The following is a 20,239-nucleotide window of genomic DNA, read 5'->3' as shown; positions in this document are numbered from 1 at the left end:
AGTTTTCCGGTTTTTATTGGCGCTTTTCGCTTTTTCTACAGTTACATATAAGGAAACTTTTCATGTCCTAAGATAACCTTTCATTAATCATGAATTTACATTGAGGTAATACATTTTTAATATATTTTAACGTAATTAATTTATAGAAATATTATGTTTTATGTGTTTATTTGTTTGTAGTTAAGCACAAAGCTGCACAATGGGCTATTTGTACTGTGCCAACTACGGATATTTAAACCCGATTTCTAACGTTATAAGTCCGCAGACTTATCGCTGTGGGGTGCTGTTTTATGTGTGTATATTTTCATAGTTGTGTATTTTATTTTTGTTATTTATTTTCTGTTAAAAGTTGTATTTGGAAGTGTGTTTTTTTTAAAGATTCTTAGGAGTAGCCTTTGAAGTCACGATACTGGTTAAACGTAAACCAAGTAATTTCATAAGAAGCCAGGAAATAATAAAGAACATAAAAAAAGCATTCAGAGAACAGTTCGAGTGTGTTCTTGTTGTATTATATTTGTACACATATATATGTATATGAAATAAAATACATTATAGAAGATAAAGCCACTAGAAACTAGTATGAGACGTTTATATGTATGAGAACATAGATCCATTGATAAACATAAATCAACGGTGGTTATATCCTTTCGCCTGCCTACATATGCAGCTCATATATTAAAGTGTCTTAATTGTAGATCAAATCTTCCTGGAGTATTTTTCAATTTCAATTCCGGATTGTTGGTTATCGAACTTTCTCAACTCTCCAGCATCACAACATTCGCAAGTCAGTCCGTTATCATCTCCTCGAGCTATTTACATAGCGTGAAACTAAAAGAACTTCCCAACAGTAATGATCTATTAAACATTTCCATAAATTTGTCGTAGTAAAGATACAAAAAGTACCTTGTTGAGTGAATCAATACAACATATCTTTGTTTACTGACTCATTACAATACAACCTTGCTGAGTGAATGAATACAATATATCTTTGTTGGTTCATTCATTACAATATAAACTTGTTGAGTGAATCAATACAATATATCTTTGTTGACTGACTTATTACAATATAACTTTGTTGAGTAAATCAATACAATATATCTTTGTTGACTGACTCATTACAATATAACTTTGTTGAGTGAATCAATACAATATATCTTTGTTGACTGACTCATTACAATATAACTTTGTTGAGTGAATCAATACAATATACCTTTGTTGACTGACTCATTACAATATAACCTAGTTGAAAGACTCAGTACATTATAGCCTAGTTGAGTGAATGAATACAATGTAACCTAGTTGAAAGACTCGGTACACTATAACCTTGTTAAGTGAATCAATACAATATAACCCTGTTGAATGAGTCAGTACAATATAATCTAGCAAAGTGAATCAATACAATATAACCTGGTTGAGTGACTCAGTACAATATAAACTTGTTGAATGAATCAATACAATATAACCTTGTTGAGTGAATCAATACAATATACCTTTGTTGACTGACTCAGTACAATATAAACTTGTTGAGTGAATCAATACAATATACCTTTGTTGACTGACTCATTAGAATATAACTTTGTTGACTGACTCAGTACAATATATCTTTGTTGACTGACTCAGTAAAATATAACCTTGTTGAGTCATTCAATATAATAAAACTTTCTTTAGTGAATCAATACAATATATTTTTGTTGACTGACTCATTAGAATATCACCTTGACGAGTGAATCAATACAATATATCTTTGTGGACTGACTCAATACAATATAACCTAGTTGAAAGACTCATTACAATATAACCTAGCTGAGTGAATCAATACAATATAACCTGGTTGAGTGACTCGGTACAATATAATCGGGTTGAGTAACTCATCACCAATATAACTTTGTTGAATGAATCAGTAAAAATATCCAGTTGAGTACGCTGTATAAAATTTAACTTCTATAATCCATATTTTAGAACGTAGATGTCATCCAGTGCAGATCAGAAAAGAGGAATCAACTTTGATGTATGAGATAAAAGGAACGTGAGAGAGCAATTGACAAGAGTTCGTTTCCTTTTATAATTGTCTAGATTTCATGAAGTTTAAAGGTACAGTATTATAATTATCTAGGTTTCACGAAGTTTAAAGGTACAGTATTACAAGCACACGTGATGAAATTGATAAAAAATGAATCAGAAAAAACATATCGTTTTAAATCATATTTTGCAATAAAACTAAAATCTCAAATAAGTCGTCGTAGACAAAAACAATTTCTTTAATGGCATTTTCAAATGATTTGATTTCATTAATTCTTACAAATCTTTTAGCTTTAATGATTGTCAATTCGTCAATCGTAGAAACATCACAATTTTTTTTTTAATGAATACCCTGAAACATATATCCTAGGAACACAATTTCATTGTTCATAGATGGAAAGAAAAATCACAGTGATAATTTACTCATTCCTATTAATAACGCAAGGCGTGAATCTAACTTTACGTGTAAAATAAACAATATTTCTAGCCTTTGAATGTTGGTAAAACGGGAAGACCTGCCATATGGAACAACAATGAATTGTAAACAAAACTTGGATATGTTGTACTTACATCAACTCTGACGCCACTAAGCGGAAGAAACTGTCCAGGAGGCCAGTCATTCGGAACGAAACGGTAGAATTCAACATCGTCCTTGTACCATTTTACCGAGTACAAAGTGTCTCCATTTAGGTCAAAGCTGCATGTAAGTTCTACTTCCTGTCCCACTACCGTTGGCGACGGAACGTCTAACATTACCAGTCGTAAAGGGGTGGTCAAGGAGATAGCTAAGGGATAAAAATGCATAAGTGTTTAGCGACCATATTAGGCTTACAAAGTTTAATTGTTCTCCATAGTCATTCTTAGTCAGTTAGAAGATTTGTTTGTTTGTTGGTATTGAGCACAAAACTATTCAAAGGACTATCTGTACGCTTCACACAGCGGACATCAAAATTCGCGTTCTGGCATTATAAGCCCACAGAAATACCGCTGGGGGGGGGGGGGTCTAGCTAGATGAAGAGAAAATACAATGCTATTGTTAAATGTAACTGGTTGTGTAGACAAATTAATACAATAAGGAAAAAAGAAGGCTTGTTTGAGTGTTAGAATAAAACTTTTTCAAATTGTTCTGCCCCTTGCCCTAAGTCTTACCGCTGAATCACTTATAACGCTAAAAATCGAGTTTTGATACCTACAGTGGGCAGATCACAGATGGTCAATGGTATGGCTTTGGGCCTAACAACAAACAATCAATCAAATATTTCCAGTTATATAGCGCCCTCGACCGGACGATAAAATATGTAATTAAACTGCATATATTTCATTACTTAACATTAAATATTGCCAACTATATAGCGCCCTCAACCGGAAGCTAAAATAAAAAATTAAATTGCATATATTTTATTACATAACATTAAATATTTCTAATCATCTAAGATAATCATCCAAAAAAAAAGACAAATGATTATTTTGTTGTATTAATGATTCCCTAATCATATAGCACAATGTCTCTAATTTATTTATGTATCAACTGCTACTTAACTGCTAGAAACCGGGTTTCGATACCCGTGATAGGCAGCGCACAGATAGCCCTTTGTGTACCCGAGAAAGTTCGAGTAGATTAAGTAGATTAGAAGTAAGATAAAAGTTTACAGCTGATTAGTAGAAATATTGATAAATATATGAAAACCTTTAGCAAAATTTTACCAAACTAGATAACTATTGTAATCCTTATTAAACCTTAAAGAACTATAAGGATAAGCAGAAGTGTAGAAACTGAGTAAATTACTAATATTACAATAACGCCAAATGTTCAGAATGTTAATAAGATGTATGTGTAAGGTTAATATATATCATTTGTTTTCTTCTATTCACGTTAACGTTTATCCGTTTTTTTTAAGCTGATGACAAATGGATGAATGAGGATGAGGAAGTTGTAAAAGAGATATTCTATGTTCGAAACATTCGAACTTACATTATGTATCAAAACAGTTAAAACTTTATAACAATGTTATCTTTAGATCACTTGTTTTCTAGACATATGTCACAATCACTTACTTTCAAAGAAATCCTTCGCAAGTTTTCGTTTCCAATTCTACAAATAAAGTGTAGGAAAATAACAGAGTGAACGTAACTTAGGTATTACCCTTTCGTCAGATATCATATCTTGAACAAATCGGTGGGTCGAACTTTAAAATTTCGTTACACAGCCTAACACTTTAACTGCTAATCTCACACCGACACTCTAAGTGCTAATCTCACACCTACACTCTCAATTCTTTACAAGCGCTCTTACGTTTGTTTGTAATTAAACACAAAGATCCAGAACGGGTTATTTGTGTTGTGCTCACCACGGGTATCGAAACCCGGTTTTTGCCGTTATAAGCATGCACACTAGCCGCTGAGCCACTGAGAGCGGGGCATAATTTTATATGTTATATGGAAACTAACACTTAAAATCCATTATGAACTAAACGGATTGGAGAAATTTAACAACACGAGATTATATTTAATTTACTTTCTATTCATTATCCACAATTTAAAATAAATTATTTTATAATCTTTCTTGGTGGGAAAACCCACATCTAAACGATTCACAAAAAATGAATGTTTAAAAAAATGACTGAAAGAATTCTCTTGAGTTATTGGTACATCATTTGATAAGTATAGTAAACACATTCCCTCAGTATGGTTATATGTGAATTATTGAAATATAGTCACGCATTCCAGCCATTACCTTCTTTTGCTTTAAATAAAGAAATTACAGCTCTTCACAAAAAAAACTTGAAGGTTTGAGAGCCTTTTAATATAAACTTGAATCAATTGTAAGAACATGGCAAGGATTCACTTGGAAATGTGAAAATCTTACAGAAATCAGGAATGCAAGAAATTCACAGAAACCATGCGTGAACTAAAAATCATCTTTTATGTTTTTACAGCTTAGATTCCATGAATATGGTATACACGAACTGCAGCGAGAGTGATTATTATTGTTTTGTTTGATGTATACTCTCCAACACAGGAATGTTAAACATTGATCACAAATCGTATGTGACTTCAAACTAATGGCTGAACGTGAGCACGTAAGTAATCAATTACTCTGTAGTTATTTTCGGAGAAGGTGTAATTGTGAGGGCCAAATAACACATGCTGGGCATGGGTTTTGAAAATTCTAATTGGTAACAAAACATATTAAACTGACATGGAAGAACTTTTTTTATCGAGTAAAAGAATTGTACTCCTTGCCGGAAATGTCAATCAGAAACAACTCTGGTTTTAAAGTGACGTTTTGGAATAGTCCAGCCAAAGCTCGTATCTTATCCCTGTCTGAGGCCACCTAAAGGGGCTAATTCGTACAACTATAACACAGCCTTTTTCAACTAACGGACTAATCTTTAACTATGAAAATAAATTGCACCAGGCGCTTTTTTGGACAGAATAATTCGAGTTATTCAGGCCAAAGATGGGCAGCGCCGTACTAGGACAGTATTACCATTATTTTAAGTTTGTATATTCGAATACTTTTTTAGAGGGTTGTGTTTATTATTTTTTATTAGATTCTTTGTTTGAAGTTAAGCACAAAGCTACACAATGGGCAATCTGTGCTCTGCCCACCACGGGTATCGAAACGCGGTTTCTAGCGTTGTGAGTCCGCAGACATATTGCTGTGCCATTCTTATTAGAACCCTCTTAATGTATTTTAGCATTTCATGAGATACTTGGCACAAAACTTCATTTCCTCAATATTTTTCTAACATTTTCAAATATTACACAATCGTTCCAAATGTAACTAGACTCGAGAAAGTCCCTGATTTATTAGACTCTTAGCTTTGTACAATGGGCTATCTGTGCTCTGCCCACCACGGGTATCGAAACGCGGTTTCTAGCGTTGTGAGTCCGCAGACATATTGCTGTGCCATTCTTATTAGAACCCTCTTAATGTATTTTAGCATTTCATGAGATACTTGGCACAAAACTTAGTCTGGATTTATTAGACTCTTAGCTTTGTATAGTTTTAAAATCATGACCATGTAGGGAAATACCTCGGGAAACACGTGGTATAAAAACTAGAACTAATTCGAAAAGACAGCGGTTGAGCGAACCACGTGGTTCTAGGAAATCGATTGTGTATCCAATCCTTTTTTTTTCTGTATTTTTGCTTTGGCTTGATTCGCATAGGAAAATAATTCATCATCGCATTTTCTTGAAGAAAATAATAATATCTAATTTTTAGTAACGCAAAAGCTGGGGATCTATTCAATCAAAAACGTTCTTTCCTTCCTTCCTTTTTTGTTTTTTACAGCTGAAGGCCTGTTTCGTCATCAAAAAAGATTTCAGCTTTGCGAAAGTTTGTTAAAAATAACGTCAGGTGGTTTGTATTTTTGATATTATGTAAAGCTATTGTAAAATAAATATATTTTTGTAATTAAAACTAGGGGTGCTATTTCTCCCAATCTCTAATCTACTCTACTTGATAGACTTTTTACCATCACAGGTAAAAGAAACAATCTTTAACTTTAACGTGCTATCTAAAAAGTCCTTCGGTGGCTCAGCGATAATTCTGAGGGATTAAAATACTAAACACCGGGTTTTGATACCTGGGGTTGATATGGCCTATTCCGTAGCTTTATGCTTACTTACAACCAAAGTAAGCTATCTAAGTAATAATAATGAATTATAACCCTATTAATACATTTAAATCCTGTTTAAAATATTTTACAACAACGATATAAACATTATTAAGAATGCATTAAAATAAGTGAAAAATGGAAATTATATATGCATACATAGAAAACACAAACTCTTTAAGTTAGGCTTTATTAAGACTCTCTTAGACATATTACAAACTCTCTAACATAGGCTTTAATAGGACCCCATACACAAAGTCTCTAATGTATGCTTTATTACAAACCCCTTACTAAAACTTTCTAAGGTAGGCTTTATTAAGATCCCCTTACGCATATCAAATTATCTATGTTGGCATTATTACAGCCCCTTATTTTAGAATAAGTTAGTAGTTTAAGATTAAAAACACTAGCTGTAACTTAAATGAGACTTTAAAGATCTCTCTAGTTATCTACTGGACCAGCACCCTGCTACTTCTTCCTTTTTAACAAAGTAGGGTTTCATATGTACAAGAGTGTCTTAACAGAATAAGATTTTTTATGTACAAGAGTGCCTTAACAAAGTAGGGTTTACTATATACTAGGGTACCTTAGCAAAGAAAAGTTTCCTATTTACAAGAATGCCTTAAGAAAGTAGGATTTCACATGTACAAGAGTGTCTTAACAAAGTAGGGGTTCCAATATACAAGAGTGCATTAACAAAGTAGGGTTTACTATATACTAGGGTACCTTAGCAAAGAAAGGTTTCCTATTTACAAGAATGCCTTAAGAAAGTAGGATTTCACATGTACAAGAGTGTCTTAACAAAGTAGGGTTCCAATATACAAGAGTGCCTTAACAAAGTAGGGTTTACTATATACTAGGGTACCTTAGCAAAGAAAGGTTTCCTATTTACAAGAATGCCTTAAGAAAGTAGGATTTCACATGTACAAGAGTGTCTTAACAAAGTAGGGGTTCCAATATACAAGAGTGCCTTAACAAAGTAGGGGGTTCCAAAATACAAGAGTACTCACTGACTCATTTCACTGGTACTGATTTGCCATTTCATGTTTGCATTGTTTATTTTCCTCTTCTTCCTCTCTTTACTATTTACGTATTCACAGTTCAATTGGAGTCTACGTTTTGGATCAAAACCAAAAGTAATCAAATTCTCTATACTAAGATGAGCAGTTCACAGACGAGAGGAAAGGAAAAAGCGAATATCAGTGACCGAAAAAAGCGGTAACATCAGTGTGTTTTGGGTTGCTCGTAAAATTAAAAGGATCATAAAACTGAGCACAAAGTGACTGATAATGTAACATGTTATATCATAAAAGAATAGAAATATATACACCTGAATCGATTTGAAATACACACACCTAGATTGGTTTGTTTGGTTAAGTGTTCAGAATACTGTTAATTTGTTTCATTTAAATCATGGAAATAATTAGTTTGAAAGGTAAAATCAAAAAACCAGTACGTTTACAAACGTGCTTTGGAATACAATATGCTTAACGTAGTGCGACATAAAATATGCACATAAATGTGAGCTGGATAAATAAACACGCACATTGACGTATTTTGGAGCACAGTATTTTTCATGAAGGTAAATTTCCTGTATGACAGCATAAAGAGCGAGAAAAATAAGTATTTATAATAAGGTATGAACATGTCTTGTTGGATTATCAGTACATTACTCCGTGTTAGAGCTTCTAAAACCCCTAGAAGTAAGCGTGGCGGATAAGGCAATAGGAAAACGTCAGATTGTTTTATATAGAAAGATGGTATTATAATGACGTCACAAAAAATCCATAGTAATAGTGACAGACTCTTGGAAAACTCCTTCCAGCTCGAAACTTTTGGGACCATGATATTTAGGGTTAGACAACGACATTATAATATATTCAGGTTTCATTGACCGTAAACTTCGCCCATATCTCAGTTATTAATGCGTTCATACGATACACGAATTTAGAGTAAGATCGGTTTTTATGTTAATACTTGTCCTTCAGAACCATTTTCAGCAGACTTCCTTCGTCCCCCCTTTTCCCCTACTGTTTCACATTTTCTATTCGACCCAGAATTTTCGCTTATGTCATACTAATTTTTTTTGCTCGTAATGATGGTATAACCCGGATGAAAGCTGTAAAATTTTATAATATATCCTTAAATGAAATAAACACCGGTCGTGTAGGGTGTACATTACGCAGAAAAATAAAATAAATATAAAATAAAATAAAAGCTGTTGAGTTTTGTGTTAGGTTTTTGATAATAACAAACAAGCAAAGAATTGGAAATATATGCGTGTTAGCTTCTACTCTGGTGCGACTCTGGTCGAAACCAAACTCTTTTCCCCCAACGTTTTGACCTGTTTTTTGTTTTTTTTTTTAATTTCGCGCAAAGCTACACGAGGGCTATCTGCGCTAGCCGTCCCTAATTTAGCAGTGTAAGACTAGAGGGAAGGCAGCTAGTCATCACCACCCACCACCAACTCTTGGGCTACTCTTTTACTAACAAATAGTGGGATTGACCGTCACATTATAACGCCCCCACGGCTAAAAGGGCGAGCGTGTTTGGTAGGAAGGGGATTCGAACCCGCGACCCTCAGATTGCGAGTCGAGCGCCTTATCCACCTGGCCATGCCGGGCGACCTTATATGCAAATTATAGTTGAAAAATAAATAGCTTTTTTTACAAAGAGTACTTTCATAATGAGGTTGAAAACACGTTTTTTGTTTTAATAATTCAGTAGTTATCTTAGTTATTTACTTGATTATATGTACTTAATTATTCATTTATTCGAGCGTTAGTCTTTGTCTTTAAAAAATCTTGTGTATTAATTGATTATGATTAACGCAAAAGATATATATATATTTGTCAAAATGTATTCTCACTTAAAAAGATATCGTTTACAAACGAGTTTTGACTTTTCTTAAGAAGCAGTGGTGGCATAAACCAGTTAATTATCTTAATTTTCATTTTTGAAATAGTCCAGGTTAAAAAATAGGTGTACACCCGACATGTCTTAGTGGTTAGGGCACTCAACTCGCAATCTGTGGGTAGCGGATCGAATCCCGTGACCGAATATGGGAGTGTTGTAATGTTTCGGTCAGTCCCACTATTCGCTAGTAAGAAAGTATTCCAAGACTTGCCAGTGGGTGATGTTTACTTGCTGTCTTCTTTCTGTCTATTACAACTTTAATCCCAACTAGTTTGGGGTCAGCCGGTATTTTTGAAAGCCAAGAATAATTACACGCGGATGGCTGGCTCAGCATGTTTGGCGACGGGGATTCGAACTCGGGAGCCTCAGATTGCGAATCCAGCACCCTAACCACCACGCCATGCCAGGTACGGCTAGCGTAGATGGCCATCAAATAAGTTTGCGCAAAATTCAATAAACTAACAAACGAAAAGATAGATTTCTCTTTTTTATTTTTCGACGCATGTTTTTCCACAGCTCCATCTGTGAGAATTAATTATTATTTCACGCCGTAGCTACTTTTTGTGAAGGTAACTACCTAATTGTTATGCGTAATGCGGTTTCCTTCGTCAGTTTTCTTTATATTTTAACATGACATATCCATTAGTAAAAGTGTCATCCTAATAGCTATTATAGCAACACACGATGCTCTACATAGGTATAGGGGAGGAAAGCTCTGAAACTCCGCTATAAAGGACGTTTTATAGCTCATTGAAAATAACAAGAGAGAAAAACAATAGTCGATAGTGGTTGCACGTATAAAACTCAGTTAAAGGTTTCCTGTGAGGCTTCAATTTTATTATCCTAGCCCGTGCAATACCTGTTAATATAGATAGTGTAATTTTCTTCTTTTAAGTCATATAAATATAGTGAAATTAAACGTTTGAAATTAAAATCCATCATTAAAGCTGCGTAGTTGGTGTGCAAACATTTATATTTATAGTGTAATTTTGTATCAACATTGTGGTTCTGTAGCTGGTGACTTTTGGAACCAACACTTTATATTTGTAGTGTAATTTTATATCAAAATTGGGGTTCTGTAGCTAATGACTTTTGGACCTAACACTTTATATTTATAGTGTAATTTTGTATCAAAATTTGGGGTTCTGTAGCTGGTGACTTTTGGACCTAACACTTTATATTTATAGTGTAATTTTATATCAACATTGGGGTTTTGTAGCTGATGACCTTTGTAGCCAATACTTTATATTTATAGTGTAATTTTATATCAACATTGGGGTTTTGTAGCTGATGACCTTTGTAGCCAATACTTTATATTTATAGTGTAATTTTGTATCAAAATTTGGGGTTCTATAGCTGGTGACTTTTGAAACTAATACTTTATATTTATAGTGTCATTTTGTATCAACATTGGGGTTCTGTAGTTGGTGACTTTTGGAACTAATACTTTATACTTAGAGTGTAATTTTGTATCAAGATTGAGGTTCTGTAGCTAGTGACTTTTGCTAAGAAGTAGAAAGTTACCTTTTTTATGCCCTTTGTTATAAAGCGACTATGCCTTAGAGTCATGATATTATATTCAGATTGCGTATTTTTATAGACCATTATGAATTTAACATTTCATATGAACGCAACTATATATATATTTTTCAGACTGTTCCAATAACTGTGAGTGACATGTTTTCCATAAATCCACCTGATTAGCTAAATATTCAAAAAATTTAAGACAACTGTTTGTAAATTGTTATATGATTGTGAAATATCACCAATCGTATCTCCGATTGTCTTCTTATATATGTTTCTACTTATCTGAAGTGATTCGTTTATATATATTTGACAAATACGGTGAAAAATGTAGACCTATCTATACAGATGTATGTTGAATAAATCTATATGACAATATGTATAATAATACGTTGTACGAAACTAGAAGGCAGTTGTAGCCTATGGAAACAGATGTTTCAACCAGCTGTGACGTAAACTTCTAGAGGTAGGCAGACTTACACCAACACGGTTTCTGCGATTTTACTAAATTCAGAGGTACACTTAATTTCCGCTATTTCTATTCACTTTACTATACTAGTTTCTGGATGAATTACTTAATGTTCAATCATTATTTTCCAGTGTTCATCCGTTGATTATATAACTATTCAAAAGTAGTTCACAAGGAATAAGACATAATGACATAAAGAGTGAACTTATTTTAATTTTGAAGATCACCGAAATGAAAATAAATATTGACGTTTTCTTTACACACGTATGTAATTCTGTGTATCAAAACTTTATGGAAACGCTTTACGCTATCGTTGTTTTATTTTGCAAAATAATATTTTAGAATATCTGTAATTGAAACCTCACAATACAAACGAAACATATAAATTTGGAGACATAATCTGATGTTTTATGTCATATATAAATCCTTACTTATAGCCCTAACTTAACAAAAAATATACCGAGGAACTGATCACGATCGGCATGCTTCGTACATCTTTCGGAGCCCTCCAGTGGCACAGCGGTATGTCTGCGGACTTACAACGCTAGAAACCGGGTTTCGATAGCCCATTGTGTAGCTTTGTGCTTAACTTCAAACATCTTTCGGAAATAAGAAACTGTCTCGTCATAAAACAGCTTTTAAAAGAATAATCCTGATTTTTAACATATCCTCTTCTTTTTGTTGTTGATTTTTAGCGTAAAAAAGCATAATAACGTATGAAGAAAGGAGAAAAAAACTGATTATATATAAAATAGTTTAACATAAATAACTTACATAAAAAATACGGTTTTCTTCATTACAATGTTTAATCGATTTGTCTAATAAAGAAGAATTGTCCATTTAGACATTTTGGCAGTAAAGCTAGAAAAAAAACCGACATTTAATTTATAGATAATAATAACAATCAATCATTTCAGTTATATCAGGGCTAGTAGTAGTACATTCAAACTTTTTTAATCTGAAAAAAATATAAATCTTGATCTATTCACTAGAGTCGTCATATTTTCTTCATTACTGTGCACATCTTTTAAAATATCTTGAACTGTCAAATAAGGTATTTAGTAATGAGACAAATAATGTTTCTGTGATATTTAACATCTATACAGTACCTTCCACTCCCCCCCCCCAAAAAAAAAGTACTTCAAAACTTCTTATGTCAACGAACGTTTGATGTGAGAAAGATACGTAAGTAAGTTAGAGCCTTATATATAAAGATCTGAAAAATAGTTCCCCCAGGCAAGATGTAAGCATACAAACTCAGCTGAAAGAATGTCATATCTATTTTTCAGTTGAAAATCTCTAAGAAATAAGGATTTCTCCTTTGCATTTGGGTTTCGATCGGTGAAGGCGGAGATGACATGCCCTACAGGTGAGGAATGTTGTTTTCAGTTCAAACTAGAATATCAAGCGAGACACATGGAAGAATTACAAGGTAACTAACTAGCTGAAGAAGCATATCCAAACTGTCAGCATGTCTTACTGTCCTCTCTGATCACTTGCAGTTTTTTGTTGAACGAAAGTATTTATATTCTCGTGTTGTTACAACATAACCATCTACACCAGTGCATAACATATCGAAAAATTGAACGTTGAGTAAAATAAATATGAAGTTCAAAAGCATTATCTAAGATATATCACTAAAATAAGTCATTAAGTATATCACTAAAATATGTCATTAAGTATATCACTAAGATATATCATTAAGTATATCACTAAGATATATCATTAAGTATATCACTAAGATATATCGATTTAGACTTTTATAGAACATTATTTTTTCCTAATGTTTACGCTGTGACAATAGGTCTAAAGTTCAATGTCAACTTTCTAAGGCGCTACTCATTAAATCTTCAACTTAAGTTGTTTCTTTTCTTTCACATCAACTCTTATGATTCGATAATGTCGATAACTACCATCCCAAAAGTTGAATATTTTTTAATGGGAGTTATTTATGGTCAAGAATCTCCTCACGTGCATTTGAGAAAACTTTTGTTTTTTGTTCTCGGAGTACAGGTGACTAATCAACAGATGAACCTGATAATAAATTAGCTAATTAAAAATCTATTATCTTCAATATTCAAAAGACATCCAACACACCTTACTTGACACCCAAACACACCGCTTATGACATTCAAACATGTCTTATATGGCATTCAAATACAACTAATCTGACAGCCAAACACACCGCATGTGACATCCAAAAACACTTTACCTGACATCCAAATACACAGTATCTATCAATATTAAATTGGCATAAAACAAGAGTGCTATAATAGTGAGATATAAATCACTAGTGCGTATTGACATACTAGTATTCAGTAGTAAACGGTACTTGATTTCCTGCAGCTCAACCATATTACATTGCAATGAACAAACATGTAACAATGTTGGTAAAAACACTTAGGAGAGACTGAACATAACTTTCCTTAAGGAAGACCATTCCCTTTATCGTCCACAATCCGATAAAATACAACTGTGATATTACGAATCCAAATGTTCTAAAAACATCGGTTATTACTATTGTTAACATAGAGCACAGCTGCTCTAAAACATAGCAGCTGTGCTCTATGTTAACAATAGTAATAACCGATAAAAACATCGATTATTACTATTGTTAACATATGACACAGCTGCTCTAAAACATCGGTTATTACTATTGTTAACATATGACACAGCTGCTCTAAAACATCCGTTATTACTATTGTTGACATAGAGCACAACTGCTCTAGAAACATCAGTTATTACTATTGTTGACATAGAGAACAGCTGCTCTAAAACATCGATTATTACTATTGTTGACATAGAGCACAGGTGCTCTAAAAACATCCGTTATTACTATTGTTGACATAGAGAGAACATAAACATAGGGCCGGCATGGCCAGGTGGTTAAGGCACTCGACTCGCAATCTGAGGGTCACGGGTTCGAATCCCCTTCCTACCAAACACGCTCGCCCTTTCAGCCGTGGGGGGCGTTATATGTGACGGTCAATCCCACTATTCGTTGGTAAAAGAGTAGCCCAAGTGTTGGCGGTGGGTGGTGATGACTAGCTGCCTTCCCTCTAGTCTTACACTGCTAAATTAGGGACGGCTAGCGCAGATAGCCCTCGTGTAGCTTTGCGCGAAATTCAAGAAAACAAACAAAACATAAACATAGATCACGTAGTTCCAGAGTAAGGTCCAAACTTCTCAATTGTAGTCGTTAGGGGAATAAATCACGTTTTTCGATAAGCTAAGGCTGTGGTGATCGAGTATCAATCGTTGTCATAGTTACGAGTCTATGCAACTATCTACGTCTAATTATTGCAAAAAAAAAATCACTTCACAGTATATATTGATCGGTTTGATGTATCCAACATAATCACAAACTAACCCTTGAAACACCACAGATATTCTGCCAACAGTTTGAAAATGAGCCCTCGGGGAACAAACCCTACTGACAATGTACACGATAATAGACATCTCAGCCTTCTATATCAATATAACTTATTTTCAACAGGAAAATAGCTACTATCAATAACAAAAAGAAGGCCTAGCCGTCGGCTCACCACTATCACCAGTACTAAGTAACATCTAAGTGGAACATTTCTAAGATAACACTCTAAAAAAATCGGTTAAAATACCCAGATTTTGGCTGAGATACGTTAACGAAACATCACTAATATGGCCACACATTACAGACAAGGTTGTAGAATTCATGAACCATGCGAACACATAACGTCCCGTGATACAATTCGCAGTGAAAATAGAAGATAAACTCGCATTCTTAGAAGGGATGGTTACCATGATATACTCATGTATATATACCCCGAATGTAGACAATGTTATTTCTGGTTTTTTTACGAATATTAATATAACTACAAACTTTTGATCAAGAATTAGGCACGGTTATATTCGCTTTTCTTTGGGAATATTAATGCAACTACAAACCTTTGATCAAGAATGAGAAACGGTTATTTTTGGATTTCTTTATGAATATTAACATAATTACAAGCTTTTGATCTAGAATTAGGCACAGTCATATTTGGTTTTATTTGGGAATATTAGTGCAACTACAAACCTTTGATCAAGAATGAGAAACGGTTATTTTTGGATTTCTTTATGAATATTAACGTAACTACAAGCTTTTGATCTAGAATAAGGCAGGCTATTTGTAGATTTCTTTGTGAATATTAATATATATATATATATAAACTTTTGATACTGAATACAGACAAAATTACTTCTTTAATATACACAACCACGTCCTCTTTATTAAATATGTATTTCATGTTCTTATTACACTCTCCGTTTTATAATATAACGTTTCTTCATTATCTCTTTCTCAATAAGATTGATTTATCTACATATATATATCAATAAGATTGATTTATATACATATATATCTCAATAAGATTGATTTATATACATATATATCTCAATAAGATTGATTTATAAATCTCAATAAGATTGATTTATATATCTCAATAAGATTGATTTATATATCTATTGGTAGTGTAACGATGCCTCTTTAACAAAAATAACCAAGATTAAACCCACGGTATTAGATGAAAAGATTTCCTACTCCTCAATGAGCGCGAGGTATTCACCAGTGAATAATACAACCACAATTAACTCGTACAATGTGTATTGTCACGTCTTCTTCGCTTTGTGTCACGTCATTGTAACACTTATCAAGCACGAAATGAATCTTTTGTTAACGTAGTACTTAAAAGATTATAATTAATTTTACTTTAATATTCATTTAATAGACGCGTTGGTGTCTAAATTACTGCACCAATTATCGGCACCATTCTTTTGTATTGTTAACTGCTTTATAGATAGAGTTATAAAAATCAGTCCTTGACACTAGAAGAGGTAACACAGGAACATACAATGTATAATCATGCAATATTTAGCCATGTTTCATGTATCGATGCTAATAATATCTGGTTTAGCTTTGAGTTATTTTCGTGATTCATAAATTTTATCAGTTCGGTCAAGTACGGGGATCTTTAGTAACTGACCATACAATGAGTAGTGTCTACTTAGTTCAGCATAACATTACGTTGCAAGCATTGATTCACAGCTAATCAAGCAGCATAACATTATGTCACATACGTAACTAGTAGCTATCCAGACCAACTTTATGTGTATTAAACTAACATATTAACACTACCATCTATATTTATCATAATCTGTGTCGTAGACTGAGCTACACATATAATTTTATCTTATTATTAAATGTAATTAAAAATAAACTATCCAGATCAATATAAAACGTTTTAAAGCCCCCTGCCGTCCCGCAAGCTTGGCTGTACGTCTGAGGACTTAAAACGCTAAATGTCAAGTTTGATTACTCGCGATGGGCACAGCATATATAGTTCATTGTGTAACTTTAGACTTACTAAAAACAAACAAACTGACGTTTTAAAATTAAACTTAGCTACCCATGGTCAGTATATAATTACTATATAATATGACCGTAGAGATTATATCAAAACGAAAATTTCTTTATCGAAAACTTAGTTACACAAGTCAACATCATTTTTCGTTATCCTTGTTACAGACTCGAATATTCAGGATAAATAAAAACAAAAACTATATATTTCTATCAAATGTTAACATAGCCGTTCCAGCATATTTTATTATAGACTTCAGATTGTCCCCCAGTGGGTCAGTTTAATTCCACAGACTTTCATCGCAAAAATCCGGGATTCGATTCTCGGCGGTGGACAGAGTGCAGATAGCTCATTGAGTTGGACCAAGATAACAAGACCCCCAGATGCTAAGTGACCTAGACAGACGTATCATTTTGTATCGAATTTTCAGTAACTTCCATATAGTACATTAATATCTGTGCTGGAAGCTTATCTACGTTTTTTTACAAAAGATATCCAAATTTGCATATCTTCTAATTATCCTCTATTTAAATCAGCATCCTATCTTATGATATAATTGTATTCTCTGTATTAAAGTTCATATATCAAGATCACTTTATCGTCCATTAAAGAAGGTAAATCAAACATACTTCAATTACTCGGTAGAAGTAAAGAGAAACAGAGAGAGAAATATTTACTTAAAATGTTTAATTATAAGTTCTACATTAGTGAAGTTACTTTTAAGACTCAGTATTCTATAAATGGTTCTATACGCTATGTGTTGGAATAGCTATTAAAGTATTAGTGATATCCATTAAGATGCACTTAGCCATGACGTGTAACAATGTCATCGGTTGTTACCACTGTTACCTTGTAAATCATTTGTAGTTGAATGGTAAAGACAAGGAATTGTATTAGGCTTACGATAAGAATATAATAATATTTATGAATCTTCATTTTACTTGAACGACGTTTATTGGTGATATCTTGACAGGACTAGTTTTCTGTTTCCTTATTCCGACACTTTGTTGCCATCCATCTATTTCACTTTTAAAGAGCAGCGTACCAATGACTTTACAACTAGCTAACATTTCATGTTGGCTGTCACTCATCCAAGAAAATTACCTCTGAGGAGGAAATGATTGGTCAAACCCCAGGTGATCTTCCGATGTGTAAACAATTTTCTTATCATGGCTCAAGTTTGAATATAATAAATATTTCACCAACAGATGCCACAGATTTACTTACAAGTTCTTATAGCACCATACTTCCTTCAGCATTCATCGGTCTTTCTTCATCAGCTTCTTCTTTAATATAGGATGCAAAATAGTCTAAACTAGTATTAATGATGAAGTTAATGCTTTATTTCATTGGTTGATTCCAGAGGGGTGAGTGTACAGAAATAAAATATGGATTAAACAGACAAATATGTGCATAAACTAGTGGAGAAAGTAATAATATGTCCAAAAAACTTATAAACAGGATATACTAACCTCTCATGAGCACAAATATAAATAAAAGAAAATCCAAGGAAGAGGTATTTTGTTGCTGGAAGTTGAACCATCTCCGAAAATCCATGCCGTATGTAGACTTTCTACTCAGTCTAGCCTTTAGTATGTTACGAAATATCAGAACATCAGTTAATCAGAGTGAATCAAATATCTTGTGAGAGGTGCTTCTTCACCTGGTGGAATAGAAGTGAAATAAAGTTTAAGACGGTGAAAAGGAGAACATACAGTGGTTAAGGCTGATATGTACTTTAAACTACTCAATTAATAAAGAACATTGTGCTTGGAGTAAAATGTTATCATTATTCAAATTCGATAAGTTAATAAGTATATTCGACGAATGAAATATTTACATGTTTAAACTACCGAATTACTTATATCAAATAAACTTACATTTTACATTCTATTAATAATTAATATTAATATTTTATATTTAATTTTATTCCTATAGTTTAAGTACTCCAGTGGAACAGCGCTAAGTCTATGGACTTACAACGCTAAAATCCGGGGTTCTATTTCCCACGGTGGACACAGCAGATAGCCCAACGTGACTTTGTTCTAAAACAGAATAAACAAACAACTTTATGTCCAAAAATGAAGAAATACCCTCAGTAGTGTAAACTCTAAAAGTCTCATCCAAGTAATATGTATCCCGAATGTCTGATTAAATAGCACATTTATAAACAATTTTCTAAGAGTTGTCAAAGAAACTTAGAAGGTGGAAGTTTATGCAACCCATGGAATAAAGGGCCAGGTCATAGGTCAGAAATATTCATCTCCACTGAGACTATGTCACAGTCATTCAGCGGCACCCTCCGCCTACACATCTACTCTTAACCAAATAGCAGGAGTGCTGCCACTTTTATGACTCATCTGAAAGTGCAGAGTGATATATAACGGGATCAAAACCACTCTATGGAACCCTGGTTAAATGGTTAGTTATGTCTATTTCCTAGCACCCGTTCTAACGAATCCTGGTTAAATGATTAGTTATGTCTACTTCCTAGTACCCGTTTTATAGAACCCTGGTTAAATGGCTAGTTATGTCTATCGCCTAGCACCCACTTTATAGAACCCTGTTTAACTAGTTAGTTATGTCTATTTCCTAGTACCCGTTCTATAGAACCTTGGTTAAATGGCTAGTTATGCCTATTTCCTAGTACCCGTTCTATAGAACCTTGGTTAAATGGCTAGTTATGCCTATTTCCTAGCACCCGTTGTATAGAACCCTGTTTAAATGGCTAGTTATGCCTATTTCCTAGCACCCGTTGTATAGAACCCTGGTTAAATGGCTAGTTATGCATATTTCCTAGCACCCGTTGTATAGAACCTTGGTTAAATGGCTAGTTATGCCTATTTCCTAGCACCCGTTCTATAGAACCCTGTTTAAATGGCTAGTTATGCCTATTTCCTAGCACCCGTTCTATAGAACCCTGGTTAAATGGCTAGTTATGCCTAGAGTGGCACAAAGTAAGAGCGTGCCGTGTCAGCTGGAATGCATACACACGTGTAGGTGCTCACACTTATTACCGTTTTCTACGCCAGTTCTCTGTCGTCATCCATTCTCTGCTACATGTTCCTTTACTCAGAGAAAATTGGATTAAAAGGAACTTCCTTGTCTATTAAAAGGAAAAGGAATTTCAATCTTAGCTAAAACTATAATTATACATTTTACAAAGCCTAATTACTCCACACTTTACTTCTTGACACGACATTATACATTAAGAAAGTGAAGTTATAAGTATCAAAAGCGTAATATTTCTTTTTATAATGCTTCGGAATGGTATATATATATTTATGTATAAAGGTTTGTTTGTTTGT

General features: G+C 33.5%; 1 protein-coding gene across 1 annotated transcript in view; it reads right to left on the bottom strand.

Moving 5' to 3' along the window:
- LOC106468103 overlaps positions 1-20,239 on the bottom strand; it is a gene marked incomplete at its 3' end in the record, with an annotated part of 130,571 nt that overhangs the window by 38,630 nt on the left and 71,702 nt on the right. The window contains exons 4-5 of the mRNA XM_022396405.1: positions 18,404-18,594; positions 2,590-2,804 (exon numbers count right to left, since the gene is read on the bottom strand). Of these exons, the coding sequence (XP_022252113.1) occupies positions 2,590-2,804; positions 18,404-18,488 (300 nt within the window). The remainder of the gene's footprint in view (positions 1-2,589; positions 2,805-18,403; positions 18,595-20,239) is intronic.

Source organism: Limulus polyphemus, unplaced genomic scaffold (genome assembly GCF_000517525.1).
Source record: "Limulus polyphemus unplaced genomic scaffold, Limulus_polyphemus-2.1.2 Scaffold2874, whole genome shotgun sequence".
NCBI lineage: Eukaryota > Metazoa > Arthropoda > Merostomata > Xiphosura > Limulidae > Limulus > Limulus polyphemus.
This window is presented reverse-complemented; position numbering and strand designations above follow the sequence as displayed.